This window comes from Schistocerca serialis, chromosome 9 (assembly GCF_023864345.2).
Source record: "Schistocerca serialis cubense isolate TAMUIC-IGC-003099 chromosome 9, iqSchSeri2.2, whole genome shotgun sequence".
Taxonomy (NCBI): Eukaryota; Metazoa; Arthropoda; class Insecta; order Orthoptera; family Acrididae; genus Schistocerca; species Schistocerca serialis.
In genome coordinates this window covers 19,451,670-19,468,147 of record NC_064646.1, presented here as the reverse complement: position 1 = coordinate 19,468,147, position 16,478 = coordinate 19,451,670, and the positions used below count along the sequence as shown (strand labels likewise).

The following is a 16,478-nucleotide window of genomic DNA, read 5'->3' as shown; positions in this document are numbered from 1 at the left end:
ACGTTTACAACGTTTCTTCGAATGATGCGTCGTTTTCGAGACACTTACAGGGAACTCCTTGAGTGTGATGTCGGAAGTTCAATCTTTAGTAAGTCTCACTTAAAAGTGTCGTGTTAAAGAGTGTGACGGGCGACGTATTAGCTGCTAAAGACTCACCATCTGCATCAGAAGCACGACAGATGATGAGTGTCATGGAGCTGCAGAGATCAACCTTCTACGGGACGTGTGTACGAGGGTCATTCCAAAAGAAATGCACACTATTTTTGTAAAAATACAGTTTTCATTCTGCAAGTGTGAAAGTCTTACAGTGTGTAGATACATCCTTCCCGCATGTTTTCAAACTTAGTTTAACCTGTTCCCGTGAGTGGCGCCGTCACAGCATGTCTTCAAGATGGCTGCTACACTTGAAGTTCGTCAGAAGCAACGTGCTGTCATAGAATTCCTGTGCTGTGAAAACGAGACATTAGGAAACATCCACAAGAGGTTGAAAGAGGTGTATGGAGATGCTACTGTCGATTGCAGTACAGTTAGTCGGTGGGCAAGCAGGTTACGTGATGAAAGCGGGCACGGCAATATTGAGGATTGTCCTCGCAGCGACAGGCCTCGTACTGCACACACTCCAGACAATGTGCGGAGAGTTAACGAATTGGTGACTGCATTGAACGAATTGTCACGCTACGTTGAGATATGGGAAGGATGTGTTTGCAGAATACTGAAAGTGTTGGCGTTAAAAAAGGTTTGCGCCAGGTGGGTTCCCAGGATGTTGACAGTGGCTCACAAAGAAACAAGAAATACGGTATACAGCGAACTTTTGGAACAGTACGCGAATGGTGGAGATGAATTTCTTGGAAGAATTGCGACAGGTGATGAAACATGGCTCCATCATTTTTCACCAGAGACGAAGAGGCAATCAATGGAGTGGCATCATACAAATTCACCCAAGAAAAAAATTCAAAACCACACCTTCTGCTGGAGAACTTATGGCTACGGTGTTTTTCGATTCCGAAGGACTCTTGCTTGTGGATATCATGCCAAGTAGAGCCACCATAAATTCTGATGCATATATGATGACACTGAAGAAACTTCAAGCTCGACAGACTCGTGTTCGACCACATCGGCAAAAGCAGGATGTTTTGCTGTTGCACGACAGTGCACGGCCACATGTCAGTCAAAAAACCGTGGAAGCGATCACAAAACTCAGATGGACAACACTGATACACCCGCCTCACAGTCCTGACCTGGCTCCTTGTGACTGTCATGTCTTTGGGGAACTGAAAGACTCTCTTCGTGGAACAAGGTTTGAAGATGATGACTCCCTTGTGGACGCTGCCAAACAGTGGCTCCAACAGGTTGGTCCAGAATGTTACCGAGCGGGTATACAGGCGCTGGTTCTAAGATGGCGTAAGGCAGTTGAGAGGGATGGAAATTATGTGGAGAAATGAAAATATTGTTCCTAAAGGCTGTATCTACACACTGTAAAACTTTCAAACATGTAGAATAAAAGATGGGTTTAAAAAAAAAGTAGTGTGCATTTCTTTTGGAGTGACCCTCGTATTATGTTTCACAAAATGCATATGGCCGACATTCAAGACAAACCATTAACTTGCAACATGAACACCGAATGAAAAATGGCGCACCACAGTAATCACAACGGTTCGCACCATCAAGATCGAAGGCGAATCCCTTGGGAGTCACAAACTGTGCAGCTCGTTCAACTAGGCATCCACTCATAAACAATACATATAGAATCATATTGGTGTTAACAGGGTGATGAGAGCTAATGGAAGGTAATGGCACGCAACTGCATGCAAAAGAGGCTGTCATTATCTCAAGTTAAAACAAACCACTTGCATATAGCTGTGTGTGTGTGTGTGTGTGTGTGTGTGTGTGTGTGTGCGTGCGTGCGTGCGTGCGTGCGCGCGAACGTGTGCGCTTCCTTCTCTCTCAAGGCTGCCCTGCATTTAGGCAACCCGGCTGTGTGGCGTTTGGCCACGGCATTATGATGATACGGCACCCAGCCTACAGACTATGAACAGGGTACCCCGTAGCACTCTTAGTTTCATTCCAATCGAAACTTAGAATTTCATAGCTACATCATATGGTTTCTGTTCCTAGTATTACGTGAGCGTTGGTATCGTTTAGACTAGATCTGAGACGTTTTTCATGGACTCTCCTGCAGCTAACTTCGTCTTTCTCCACTCTGTCATGACAAATACCAGTCCCTTTAATCTACAGGGACGATATTCTTCCCTGTCTGAACGGAAAATGTATCTTATCCGGCCTGAGGACGGATTTCTGTATCCTAAAGAAACCCACACGTTTGGCGGAGCCAACAGTTATTCATCCGACAGTAGAGAGAGAGAGAAACCTGCATTCAAGATCGTCTCAGAATCGACTGAGTCTCTGGTTTAAGCCTTCCACTTGCCTCGGCTCCAAATTAGAGCACCGCGACAGGTTCTGAGAAGAATGCTGCAAAACGGTGGCTCTGCTTCTACGCTGACTGCTAGGCCAGCTGCCTTCACGAAAGCACCTAGGAACCAAGAATGGCCCCTGAACGCAGGCGGAAGGCGTCGTTCGGGTCGACATGAACGTCCAGTGCAGTTAGATGCAACCAGTGTGCTCAGTGGTCGGCGTCAGAGCCTTCTCCACTTCTCCAACAAGCCCCCAGGCAAGCAATAGAGTGGTCACTGTCGTCCTTCCTCGATCCGCCCGCTACTACCCTAAGAGGCTTCATCATCTACCCAAAGTGGAAGATCTCGATGACAAGGAGTCCCATGGTCTCATCTAGATCTGACCTGACAGGAAAATAGACCCCAGTCCCAAACGACGATGTGTCCCGTCCTTGCTCAGATGTAGTCACTATTTCAAACTTGTTTCTGAGTCATAAAGGGACAGCCGTGTTTTCAGTACACACTTCCGCTTTCCACCCAGAGATTTGACACACCGCCACTGTTCGCTACTAACTGTCAGAAGAACGTCAGCCTGCCTGGATGCGTCACTCAGAAGCCGCAAGGCATCAGTGATCCTTCGGCACCAGATGTATCAGAGCATTCTTCACATTTGCTCCATGGACTCCACACCTCAGAGCAGGCTGTCTGAAGCCTATCGACTGTGGCCAACAAAGCTTCCAGCTGTTTCCAGGCAACAGCCAGTTCCCCCTGCATCTGTACAACATAAGGGCAATCTATATCCTTCGTCAATCAGTGTTCATCCATATGACAAGGAATAATGTAGTAGCTCCAGCAGTCAAGGAAGCAATTTAAGTACTGTTGCTGAAATGGTTCTGATTATTACCATACTACAATTTCAGTTTACGTGAAAATAAACGTCAAAAAATACGCAGACAGTGACTTGAGTCGCCCAGTTAAATACCCATTCTTTTCACTTCTTTAAATCTGAAATTTGTGGTAAGTTATATGCGACCACATTGCTGAAGCTATCGGTCCCTGAGCTTACGCACTGCTTAATCTAACTTAAACTAATTTACACTAAGAACAACACACACCCCTGCCCGAGGGAGGACTCGAACCTCGAACGGGGGAGCCGCGCGAACAGTTACAAGTCGCCTTGACCGCTGGGCTACCCCGCGTGGCCTTCACCTCTTGCAGAAGACATTAGAACCAGAGCTAAACGAAGACCCGTGTGTAAACAGAAACTTAACCAGCTGGTGCTGATGCATCTGCAGCTTTTGGTTTGCGGTGAATTTAATTTATTCTACTTAAAACTCACTATGCAGTAATGGCTGAAAATTACTAATACGAAAATTAGTGTCTAAGCAAACTGACTGTTTACAAGTGTTTGGGTTCTCGAGACTTCCTAGCAAATTAAAATTGTTTGCCGAGCCGGGATTTGAGCCCAGAGCCCTATCTTTATAAACAGTTCAAATCAAATGGTTCTAAGCACTATGGGACTTAACGTCTGAGGTCATCGTCCAGTAGACTTAGAACTTCTTAAACATAACTAACCTAAGGACGTCACACACATCTATGCCCGAGGCAGGATTCGAACCTGCGACCGTAGCGGTAGCGCAGTTCCAGAGTGAAGCTGCTAGAACCGCTTGGCCACTGCGGCAGGCAGCGGCCGGCTTATAAACAGTTGTCTTACCCACAAAGCTATCCAGTCATGACTCTCAATCCGTCTTCACGGCTTTTGTGAAGCTTGCAAAGTTTGAGACGGGTTTCAAGTAGTGAAGTCGAATATTTTGCACGCTGCTGTCGATTCACTGGTGGGATTTTAAACAGTCCTTTTCTAAGCATGAAAATGGTGACTGATCTCAACGTGATCATTATCGGTTTCAACATTTGTTCCTCCAAAGGTCGCTAGTAACAGACTTAAGAGCCCTTTCTGAGTTATGAGTGTACTTGTTAACGATGACGGGTTGCTTAATATGTAATTTCACATCATATTACACGTTTCCACAGAACTACCTCAAGTGATGATTGCATAATATTTTTCCTGACATTCGGGCAGTAAGACACATCGCCATGCAAATGCCGTAATTACACACAGGTCAGGTCAGTCTCTAAGAATTGTGAACATTGTTTCTTACAAGGGAACCTCCCCATCGCACCCCCCTCAGATTTAGTTATAAGTTGGCACACTGGATAGGCCTTGAAAAACTGAACACAGATCAATAGAGAAAACAGGAAGATACCCCAGGAGCAACAGTGTCCCTAATTTGCTGGGAAGTGGCGGTGCGATCCCCTACGGCACTGCATAGGATCCAACGGTCTTGGCGTGCATCCGTGCTTCGCTGCGGTCCGGTCCCAGGTCGACGGGCACGTGCACCTTCCGCCGACCACTGGCGACAACATCGATGTACTGTGGAGACCTCACGCCCCACGTGTTGAGCAATTCGGCGGTACGTCCACCCGGCCTCCCACAATCCCACTATATGCCCTCGCTCAAAGTCCGTCAACTGCACATACGGTTCACGTCCACGCTGTCGCGGCATGCTACCAGTTTTAAAGACTGCGATGTAGCTCCGTATGCCACGGCAAACTGGCTGACACTGACGGCGGCGGTGCACAAATGCTGCGCAGCTAGCGCCATTCGACGGCCAACACCGCGGTTCCTGGTGTGTCCGCTGTGCCGTGCGTGTGATCATTGCTTGTACAGCCCTCTCGCAGTGTCCGGAGCAAGTATGGTGGGTCTGACACACCGGTGTCAATGTGTTCTTTTTTCCATTTCCAGGAGTGTAGATTTGTGGAGACGTCAGGAAAGTAACCCATTCTCCGGGTTTCATTCGGTGTAACACGTTTTTGTTGTAGCTGAACCATTAGTATCAGTAACTGATATTTCATTCGTAGTTTCAGAATGAGGATCATTCCAAAACTAAAGCATTTTTTCTTACTTTGAATGTCCAAGGCCGATTAAGTTGTAATGTTTTAGTACTAATCTTCCTGCTAGTGTCTGTCGATTTTATTGAGTTGGGATAGATAGTAGCAGCAGAGGAACGTCAAAAATGGCGTCTGCCACACAGGTGCGGATAAAACAGAATTGAGTTAATTGACTGTTCTTTGGTAGCATATTTTACACTTTATGAATGAAAAACACATACCACCTGTGTAACATTCTACACAATTTGCTACCGTACAACAATTGTTCAGCTGTTAACCCATTATCAGGTGCACAGATAAATATGTGTGGTTACAAATTTTGTGAGAGCAAAGATTTTAAACTAAGAGCATGCAACGAGTCTCTCAGTTGACTGTCAAATACGACAGTTGTTAATGTTTAATATAAAACTAAAGTGAAAACAACTAACGTTATAAGATAAAATTATTTAGTGTAGATAAAATATATGAGGCCTTGAGTTAATGGACTACAAAATTACAGCAATAGTTCAGAGAAATAAATTAAATATAGCAAGACAGAGCAAATTTTGGAGACATGGTTGATAGATTATGCTTATCCATTACGGATATTTTAGAATCGTGACTGTATGTTGAATGTAAATAAGTTATACAGAACTGCAACCAGTCACTTTTATGAATAATTATGTTTTATTAAATGAACCGGTTTTCGAACCTTTTCAGGTTCATTTTCAGATGGTTTCAGGAAGTTAGATCATTACTGCTAGCATAATGCTGGGTGCTGGCTCTACGACAAATAGATGGGTCACACTTTAATGTATCGCCGTGACTATAGTTTATCTGTCGATATGGATGTAAATTTAGTTTTTACTTACTGCGAAAGTATAGATGGACACTAATCGAAAAAAAACCGCCTATACTGCCGCAGTAAGTAAAAACTAAATTTAAATCCATATCGACATATAAGCTATAGTCATGGCGATACATTAAAGTGTGACCCATCTATTTGTCGTAGAGCCAGCACCCAGCATTATGCTAGCAGTAATGATGTAACTTACTGAAACCATCTGAAGATGAACCTGAAAAGGTTCGAAAACCGGTTCATTGAATAAACCATAAATATTCAAAAATGTGACTGGTTGCAGTTCTGTATAACTTATTTACATGGTTGAAAGATATTACTGAATAAAATAGTATTGTTCTAAACGAGTATAATATTATAGGTGAGATACATCGTGAAAATAAATAGGCAAGTGGAAAAGAACGATAATTATAAAAAGTAAAACTGCAGCGCGAGTGAAACCACAATCCTGAAACAAAGTAAAACCTGGACGTACTTGTATAATAGTCTGAATGGAATTATTTGTAGGATATGTAGTTACCAGCGATGAGGAAGAGAACTGTATGTGACTGTTCAGTTACAAGTACCACAACCATAAGCTTACTTTATTTCAAGATAGAGCAGAGCGAGCAGTGAAGAAATAGTAAAATGTCTTAATTAATTTGAATAAATGCGGAAATATTATAGGTACAATGGTTTGCACTCTTCTGCTGAAGGATGCAAGTATTGTTTTTTTATGCTACCTTATACTAGTCAATTATTTAACGGCAGTGAAAACCTCTTGAAAATACAGGTACAGTGTTATAATGGTGGTAATGCTGACCGAGAAATTTTTCGCAAAATTATCCGAGGAATGCGCCAAAAGAGATTGGTTGGTTTGTTGATTTGGAGGAGGCGACCAAACAGCGAGGTCATCGGTCCCATTGGTGTAGGGAAGGATGGGGAAGAAGTCGACCGTGCCCTATCAAAGGAACCATACCGGAATTTACCTGAACCGATTTAGGGAAATCACGGAAAACTTAAAGTAAGATGGCCGGACGCGGGTTTGCACCATCGTCCTCCCGAATGCGAGTCCATTGTGCTAACCACAACGCCACCTCGCTCGGTGCCGAAAGAGAAAGGGCAGGCGGTCGGAATATACTGTTGCGATGTAAATACTGCGAAATGTTGCTCTTTTGCCAAGCTTACACTTCAAAGGGTTTAACACGTAAAAAAAAAAGACCCAGTCCTCTAACGCATGGACTGTTCAGCAAATGGAAAGGGCTGCAGGTTTGAGGTGGCTCACCCTGTTTAGCCTTGTCGATAAAAATAAACAATAGCGGCGTCTTCATAGAATGTATTTGACTGACTCAAAAGGAAAAGAAAGACTATAATTGAAAAAAAAAAATGTTCAAATGTGTGTGAAATCTTACGGGACTTAACTGCTGAGGTCATCAGTCCCTAAGCTTACACACTACTCAACTTAAATTACCATAAGGACAAACACACACACCCAAGCCCGAGGGAGGACTCGAACCTCCGCCGGGACCAGCCGCACAGTCCATGGCTGCAGCGCCCTAGACCGCTCGGCTAATCCCACGCGGCGACTGTAATTATAGTGAATTAAGTATAATTTATACTTATAGAACTCTATATATTTCACTCCATTTCATGAGATAAATAATAAGTTCAATGTACTATTCACCTGTCATACTCTTGAAGCGAGAGCTTTTTACTGGTTCTGAGCTAGAACGACATTTATTTTTCGTACACTGCTGGGCCTTGCCATTAATACCGCACGTGCACCTGTTGCATTCAACCATGAGCGTTGTACCGGGCACACATGGCTTGATTCCTGCAACAGTGGAGAAAGTATTACATGTTGTAATTAGATGAGCCTTACGAGTTTAATCAACACAGTTAGCAATAGGCAGTAGCACACAGTCTAGTCACATTACTGTGCCAATGGCCTATGTTCGACGTCAACGTGCAATAACTCCTCACAGACTATAAGTGGCAGCACTAGCATGAAGGGTATATAACTCAAGTCGGGGGATGCGGAAAACAGTGCAGTCATTGTCGATATGTGAAAACGGAGCGATTTATCTGCCGCCCAAAATGTCATGATCGTTGGCTTTCTGGCCATAGGGTGGCAGAATTTCCGAAACGGCTAAGACTCTGAACTATTCCTGGGCCTCCATGGTTAAAGTACACCAAACGTGGCGAAATGGGGGACGAGGAAACTGGCGCACCAAGTTCCATAGATGACAAGGGTGAACGATTGCTGCTGAAATGGCTACGGGTGAACATGTAACACCATAGCACTACTGCTCTACTGATTTATTTTGCCTTTTGTTTTATTTAATGTTATATTGTTGAGTTTCTGTAAATGTTGTTGGATTGAATCCATACCATGAGAGTGTTTATTCTTTTTTCTGTTAAAAACTTTGATGTCTGTTAGAATGTGGGAAGTGTGACCTATGTAATACGTACGATATGAGCAAATGATATGTTTGTCTTTCTCACTTAATGTCTTTGGTTATCTTTGAGATTGAATAATTTTGTTTCAATAATTTTTTGTAGAAATGTCAATATGTGCAAATGTTCTGTTTTATTTAATACGTTTGGTTGGTGTTATGTAAACTGCTGATCCTCACTTAGGGTTTTTAGTTGTTTTGTATGTAAAAGGTGTTGTGGTTCCCCTCGGGAACGAAACTGTGTAGCGCCCGCGCAAATTTTGGTTGGCCTAGGTAGAAAAGGTGGAACAAAGCGTCAATCGGGGACGAGCTACCAAACTGTGCACTGGCCATGTAAAAGTTGTATATTGTGCTGGTTCCAAGAGAGGATCTTTCTGACGCTTTACAATGCCTCGGATGGATGGATAAACAGCTGGAACTATTCTGAAATTGGTGTCTATCATCGCCACGAAGAAATGACAGAGTCCAGCAATTCTATCTGCAAATCCACCTACCAACATGCATTCGCTACCACGTTGCCCAGTCACTAGAAAGGAACCAAGAAGTAAAATGAAGGATCAGCTCATTGGATGTTTTAGTGTGCGGAAATATAAGGTAACTTATACTCGAACTCTTATACCTACCTTCATTTTTTATCCCTCTGTCACATTTCCACTTAGGGTCCTTCCCATGCTAAAGTGATTACCGGGTGTCCTTATTGAAAGAACATTAAAGCCTGGTGTTTTAACTAATTAATGCCTCTTGAACATAGTAAAAAGAAAGTTAAAGTTAATGTGGCAAGAGAGTGAGCTAAAGTACATGATGCTTGCTGAAAATAATTTTTCTATTAAAACTGCTTATTAATAAGTTGTTGCCAACTTCAAAATTAAAAGTTATTAAAACTGAGGCTTGTAAAGTTTTGCTTAGTGAATGATCACATTGCTGCTTGTTGTAAATCGCAAAAGGTGAGTCAATTTCTTACAGATATGTCAAATTGTGTTCTATTGCAGTAAGAGTTGAGAACTAATTGAAGGTTACATGTTCATACTTGTTATGGGCTTGTTTCTTTAGTGTATTAAAAACGTGTTTAGTATGCTCTGCTACAGTGGTCAAGATTAATGGCCCCCCTCCACTGAAAGTAGTTCAAATGCACAAAGTTAATTATAGCAAATTTCAATTACTCTTGCTATTCAAGCGAAATTCTGTACAATATTAGGTTCCTATTGTGTATTGAAAGTGCATATTAATGTTGCAACAGGATCCATAGTTTGTCTATTGTGCTCATGCTACATAACGATTAATAGAAAGACAACTATCTATGAAAACAGTAACTTCTTTATTCAAAAGACAGTGAGAAGTAATCTGTTAGTGAATTCTATTTAATTTTCATTCTAAATAAAAAGGTGTTTAGTAGTGAGAGACTTAATCTATGCACAGTAGCTACTTTTGCTGTACAACATATCTATATTTAATGTCAGATAGGAATATGTTTGAAAAGTAATATTGAACCTATGTCCAATTTTTTGTTCTAAAGTGCACTGTAATAGTAATATTATTGAAACCACTCAGTTTGACTAAGCCCTGAAGATAGTAGTGTGTATCGTTTCTGTTATATTTATGCAAATAGTTTGTTCTGGTCTTGCTGTCAACTCCAAACTTAACGTTAACATATGCAGGTGCCAGAGTTCATTGCACTCGCGTGTGGCAAAATATAGGTTGTGTTTGTCCGTTAAAGTTACTCATAACTTTAAATGCGAACATTTGTATGTTAGGCTTTACCGTGACTGTTACTGACATTAAAAGAAACAACAAGTTTACTGTTACCAGTCCTTTACAACAGACAACAAGATTGGACAGAAGTTACCCCACAACATCGGCACGCGAAACCCACTTCATCACGCAGGTGTGTACAAAATTGAATGTTTGGACTGTGACTGTTTCTACATAGGCCAGACAACAGATCATTTGAGATTAGGTTCAAGGAACACATGGCAGCACTAAAAAACAAAAAATACCACACATCAGCAATAGCTACCCACCTACATGAAACAAAACACCATGTTAACAACACAAGGATTAGCATCCTACACATCCAACCAAAAGGCAGAAAACTAGACATCCTTGAAACACTCCAAATATACAAACACCAAATGAAACAACCAGAATCCATCTTAAATGACAAAAATTACAATATTTACAATAGTATCATCTCTGTTTTCAGCAACTGCCTACACTCCTAAAAATGCGCGCGCGCGCGCGCGCGCGCGCACACACACACACACACACACACACACACACACACACACACACTTTCTCCCTCTCTCTTCCTCTCCTTCTGCCTCCAGCCTCTCACATCTGTTTATTAATTCCAATCAAAGAGTGTCATCTATGTATGATTTTAGTGCTGTAGCCAATATGATCATTGTAATTCAAGTCTTAACATTTCACCTAATTTTTATTAACAAGTATGAAGTTTAAGCCATTTTAACATTTCACCTGATTGTATAAACGAGTACGAATGTTTAGCTATTTTAACCTGTCAAAATTGGATTTATATACCACCTGAAGTACACACACATATATTCGACACCTCAAAACAAACACCTCCAAATGCTTTAAACAATTATTCTATAATAATGTATATTCTTTGAACTTTGCGATTATGTCTTCTCTTCTGCTATACGAACCTTGCACCCAGCTGATTCCAGACGCCATATTTGTTTACAAATGTGGCAGTATACATGTGATGTGTTACGACAGCAAAAGGAACCTGTGACCACTGGAGGTACTCTAGTTTACTTATTTAATGTTTACCATTAGATATCAGTTTAATTTCTTGTCAGAAGTAATCCTAAACCATATTCTGAAATAGTGTCTTGTTTCTCCACTAGGCAGTGCCACAAGTTCCTCCAAAAATCGTAACACAACACACACACAAATGCAATACTAACTAATGTAAATCCACCCGATGATGGAGGTTTAAACCTTCGAAACGCGTCGTGGAAATAAATAAAACGGTTAGTGGTAACAGTAAACTTGTTGTTTCATTTACTCATAACTACTTTCTTAAACAAGAATGTTAATCATTCTCATGCCTAATTAGGCTGGCGACCTTTTTTTTATCTTTGAACGGTTTGGATAAGTAAATTATTGTTTGTTACTGTTTGAATATTTAAGTAATTCTGGCTTTCACTGCCGATAAGCCTCCTCCGTTAGGGACAATACGGTCAACATAACAAAATTCCTCTCAGAGGGTAACACTGCTCTGTTGCGTTACACCATAATTACTTTAACAAGATAGTTTTATTTCAAGACCTGCCTCCAACTTTGACGTTACGATATAGTAGTAGCGGAAAGTAGTGTTATAAACAGACATGCAGCTGTTGAGCAACTGACCGCCCAGACGAAACAAGGAACTCACAACAGTGTCTCCTAAAAGATCGTTAAGCTATCATTCTTGCGCATGGGTGCCCACAGCTGGTACCTTGTTCATGCACTCATTCTCTGTGGCGTGCGTACTGTAAGACCTTCGGTACACATACCATCAGATTATTTGACTTGTCGCTCTAACAAAGTAGGCCAGTGTCAGCAATATGTCTTGTGGTCTTATCGTGGCGTGTTTATCTTCTGCCGTTAGGTCAGACGATAGAAATGCCACTTGCACGCTTAGAGTTGCAGATTGACGGTGACCAACTTTAAACACAACTTGATTAATTTTCACACACATTTATTAAAATAATAAAAATCATAGATATTACGTAACTTGATTCTGGATGCTGTTTCCAACTGACAATCTGAAGTTCCTTTGGTCTTGATACTTGACAAAGTGTCTATACATTTCCCTTCATGGCTATGTACAGGAATATGATAATCTTATTAGGCGCAGACTGGTACAGACAAATGCAGACTAATGCAGACTGACGAATCGGAGGGCTGTACACTCGTTATAATACCTCGCGCGTTCAGGTATCACTGCGCGAGTGTGATCCGCGAGGAGAAAAGGTTCTACGTTAGCAGCAATCTCATACTAATACTCCGATCGGCGGAAGCAGACTTTGGTCCGTCTCTAAGACAGCGCCATCTCGTAGTGCGGAGACGGACGAGCGCTGCGCCTGCGCTGTTGTGCCTAGCGGGGCGCGCTCTAGTGGGAAAGCTGTGTACGCGCTGACTACGCGGAACTATGTACACAACATTCTCACAGCTGTTCATCAGCGACGACGGCTGGGATTTGCGTGCCGAAACTGGAACAGGACGTCCACTGAATGGCGACAGGTATCCTTTTCAGATTAAACACGTTTTACTCTCCGTTGAACCAACGGCCGTACAACAGACCAGGGCAGCATCGTGCCTGGTCCCGCCTTCGCCGCCCAGTGCCCGGGACACAGTATGCTGCGGGAGCGGCACATGTGCTCCCGCTTGATGGTCTCTCATAACAACGACAGCATCGGTGAAGGTGTTAGAAACATTGATAATTAGATGGAAGTTACCGGGTGATCAAAAAGTCAGAATAAATTTGAAAACTTGATAAACCACGGGATAATGTAGATAGAGATGTAAAAATTGACACACATGCTTGGAACAACATGGGGTTTTATTAGAACCTAAAAGAAAACAAATTTCACAAAATATCTGACAGATGGCGCTGGACAGGTCAGTGACTGCGCATGACAATCGTGTATAAAAGGAGCTGTAATGACAGAGAGAATCAGATGCGCCAGCAGTCGCAGCATGTTGATGTTACCTGAAAAGGCGCTTTTAGTGAAGCTGTATTGTCAGAATGGGGAATGTGCTAGTTCAGCGTTACGATCCTATCGCCACAGGAAGGGGAATCCAATGGGTAAAGGTCCTTGACAAATACAGCTGTGGCGAGAATGATTTCGAAGTTCGAAGCCACGGGTTGTTTAGACCAGGGGTCTCTAAACTTTTTAGTCCGCGGGCCAAATTGACTCCTCCACGAAGTCATAAGGGCCTAGATCTACCTAGTGGGATTAAAGCACCCTAGCACTCCACGATCACCGTAATGTAAGGCTAAACGAAAGATGAAATTGGAGAAATTGAAGGTTTTGGGAATAGCTAGCACTGAAACGAACAACGATTTTCATTTAATTACATAATTTTGATTGATGGACGTACCTGACCGAAATTCTGGCGTATTTTACTCTGGCGAATTTCACCGACAAAAAAGTATATCACTGCACATTCTTCACGAAAGCGTCCTGCAAAGTTAACGAAATCTCTAAATCATTGTTAGCAACACTGTTACTGCAAGACGTAGCAGAGGTGGAGAATGTCAACGGATTTTTATTTCAAGCGGCGCAACAATAAGTTTAGTCATGTAGTCGTAGCGAGTAGCAGAGCCAATGTCGCAGTGAATTGGTCGCGATAGGCCTCGAAACTCAATTGATGGCAGTATAGGTACCACCTCAAATATTTGGCGGGCCGGATACCGGGGATGTCCGGCCAGCTAACGCGGGCCTGTTTGCCGGCTCTCGCGGACCGGTTTCAGCACGCGGGCTGTAGTTTGGAGACCCCTGATTCACACAATAGACCCCGTAGTGGCCGACCGAGCACAAGGCGTAATGCTGCTCAGACAGTTCAGGAACAAATGGAGACTGTAGCGGTTTGGTCTATGCACGGGGAAGTCAGCGCTCGTGCAGTCGCACGTCGCACCGGCATTCCATACACTACTGTTTGGTTGGTCCTGAGGCGTACCCTCCGATGCTATCCGTACAAAATCCATCGGCATCATGAACTGTTACCTGGCGATATAGTGAACCGGAGGGCATTTGCGGTGTGGGCGTTTCAAAGTATGGCGGAACATGACGATTGGTTACGTAACGTGTTGTGGACCGACGAAGCTCATTTCACACTCCGAGGGTCTGTCAACGCCCAAAATTGCAGAATTTGGGCTGCCGAAAATCCTAGAACTGTAGTGGAAACTCCCTTACATTACGAGAAAGTCACGGTATCGGTTGAATTTACCACATCTACCGTTATCGGGCCTTTTTTCTTCGAGGAAATGACTGATTCTGGTTTTGTAACTGCTACCGTGCGGGTGAGAGGTACGCCGATCTGTTACAGAATCACATCATCCCCAGCCTGGCTGATAAACACCTGCTGGACCGTACGATGTTTATGCAGGGTGGCACTCCACCCCATATTGCTAGACGCGTGAAAGATCTCTTGCGCGCGTCGTTTGGTGATGATCGTGTGCTTAGCCGCCACTTTCGTCATGCTTGGCCTCCTAGGTCCCCAGACCTCAGTCCGTGCGATTATTGTCTTTGGGGTCACCTGAAGTCGCAAGTGTATCGTCATCGACCGACATCTCTAGGGATCCTGAAAGACAACATCCGACGCCAATGCCTCACCATAACTCCGTACATGCTTTACAGTGCTGTTCACAACATTATTCCTCGACTACAGCTATTGTTGAGGAATGATGGTGGACATATTGAGCATTTCCTGTAAAGAACATCATCTTTGCTTTGTCTTACTTTGTTATGCTAATTATTGCTATTCTGATGAGATGAAGCGCCATCAGTCGGACATGTTTTGAAATTTTGTATTTTTTTTTGGTTCTAATAAAACCCCATGTCATTCCAAGCATGTGTGTCAATTTGTACCTCTCGATCTACATTATTCCGTGATTTATTCAGTTTCCAGATTTATACTGACTTTTTGATCACCCGGTACATCTCAAAGGGTCTGCAGAATTGGACATGCCTTCATTTACCAAGCACCGATATAGTAAAGAACAACCAAAGAAAATGAAAAAAAATTGATGTTTCCAAGCTTACACAAAATTTCACTGTCCAGCGTGAACAAGGGCAACGGAAAGAGCGATTGGTCTAAAAAGATTCAAGAATAAAAACCTGTCAGTGACCAACTCTGCCATTTCTTCAAGACGATGCACAAAGTAACTAAAGATATGCACTCATTAAGTCAGTATTTCATTTGTAGAAAAATATTTGAAGTGACATCGCAAACTGGTGCATCTCTCCTAGAAATTTATAGTCCTCCATCTCAAGAACTCGAACGATCTCGGAATTGCGTAGCAACAGGTACTTCACGTCCACAAGTGTATCTTAAACGTCGAAAGCTAGTGGTAAATCTTTGACACTTCTTCAGAACGCAGTGGACGTGCGTTCAATTACAGCTGCTGGATCTTAAGCTCAACTCATGAATAACAGTAATTTCCCCATTTAATTTTTCAAAGTAACCTATGTAACTCTTGCTTATGTCCTTACTTCGAGAGAAATGTAGTAAAACTTAGTAATTAAAAATTAGTAAAATAGTAATTAAGTAATAATAGTAGTAGTAATAGTAATACATAGTAATTAAGTAATAAAAATTAGTAAAATAGTATTTAAAACTTGGTAATTACAAATTTTGTGAAACTTACCATAAGAAAACAACGAAGTTTTCTTCACTCGCATTTCTGGGCATTACACCAAACAGAAAATACAGATTTCCGCAAAAGCTCGTAAACATTGTGCAATTGCCTCAAGTCTGAACGGAATTAGTTCGTGAACTGATGATCATAAAACTCTTGTCGTCTAAGTGTATTCGCCTTGAGTATTTCTGTTGCTCAAATATCCGCTTTTACACTGTGATTTGTTCCGTATTTAAGTGTTATACAGTGACAAAAGTCATGCGACAACGATATGCAGATGTGTAGATGGCGGCAGTATCACGTACACCACGTATAAAAGGGTAGTGCATTTCCGTAGATGTCATTTGTACTCAGGTGATCGATGTGGTAATGTTTCCGACCTCATTATGACAGTGCGATGGGAATTAAGGGGGGTATGACGTGAAACGAGCCGACTTGGAGCAGGAGAGGCACCACAGGACAGTTTAATTTATACTGTCTATACTTTTACAAAT

The 16,478-nt window shown here is 42.5% G+C and overlaps 1 protein-coding gene across 1 annotated transcript in view; it reads right to left on the bottom strand.

Moving 5' to 3' along the window:
- LOC126418765 (uncharacterized) overlaps positions 1-16,478 on the bottom strand; it is a 272,831-nt gene that overhangs the window by 68,157 nt on the left and 188,196 nt on the right. Inside the window, exon 3 of the mRNA XM_050085691.1 lies at positions 7,841-7,990. Within this exon, the coding sequence (XP_049941648.1) occupies positions 7,841-7,990 (150 nt within the window). The remainder of the gene's footprint in view (positions 1-7,840; positions 7,991-16,478) is intronic.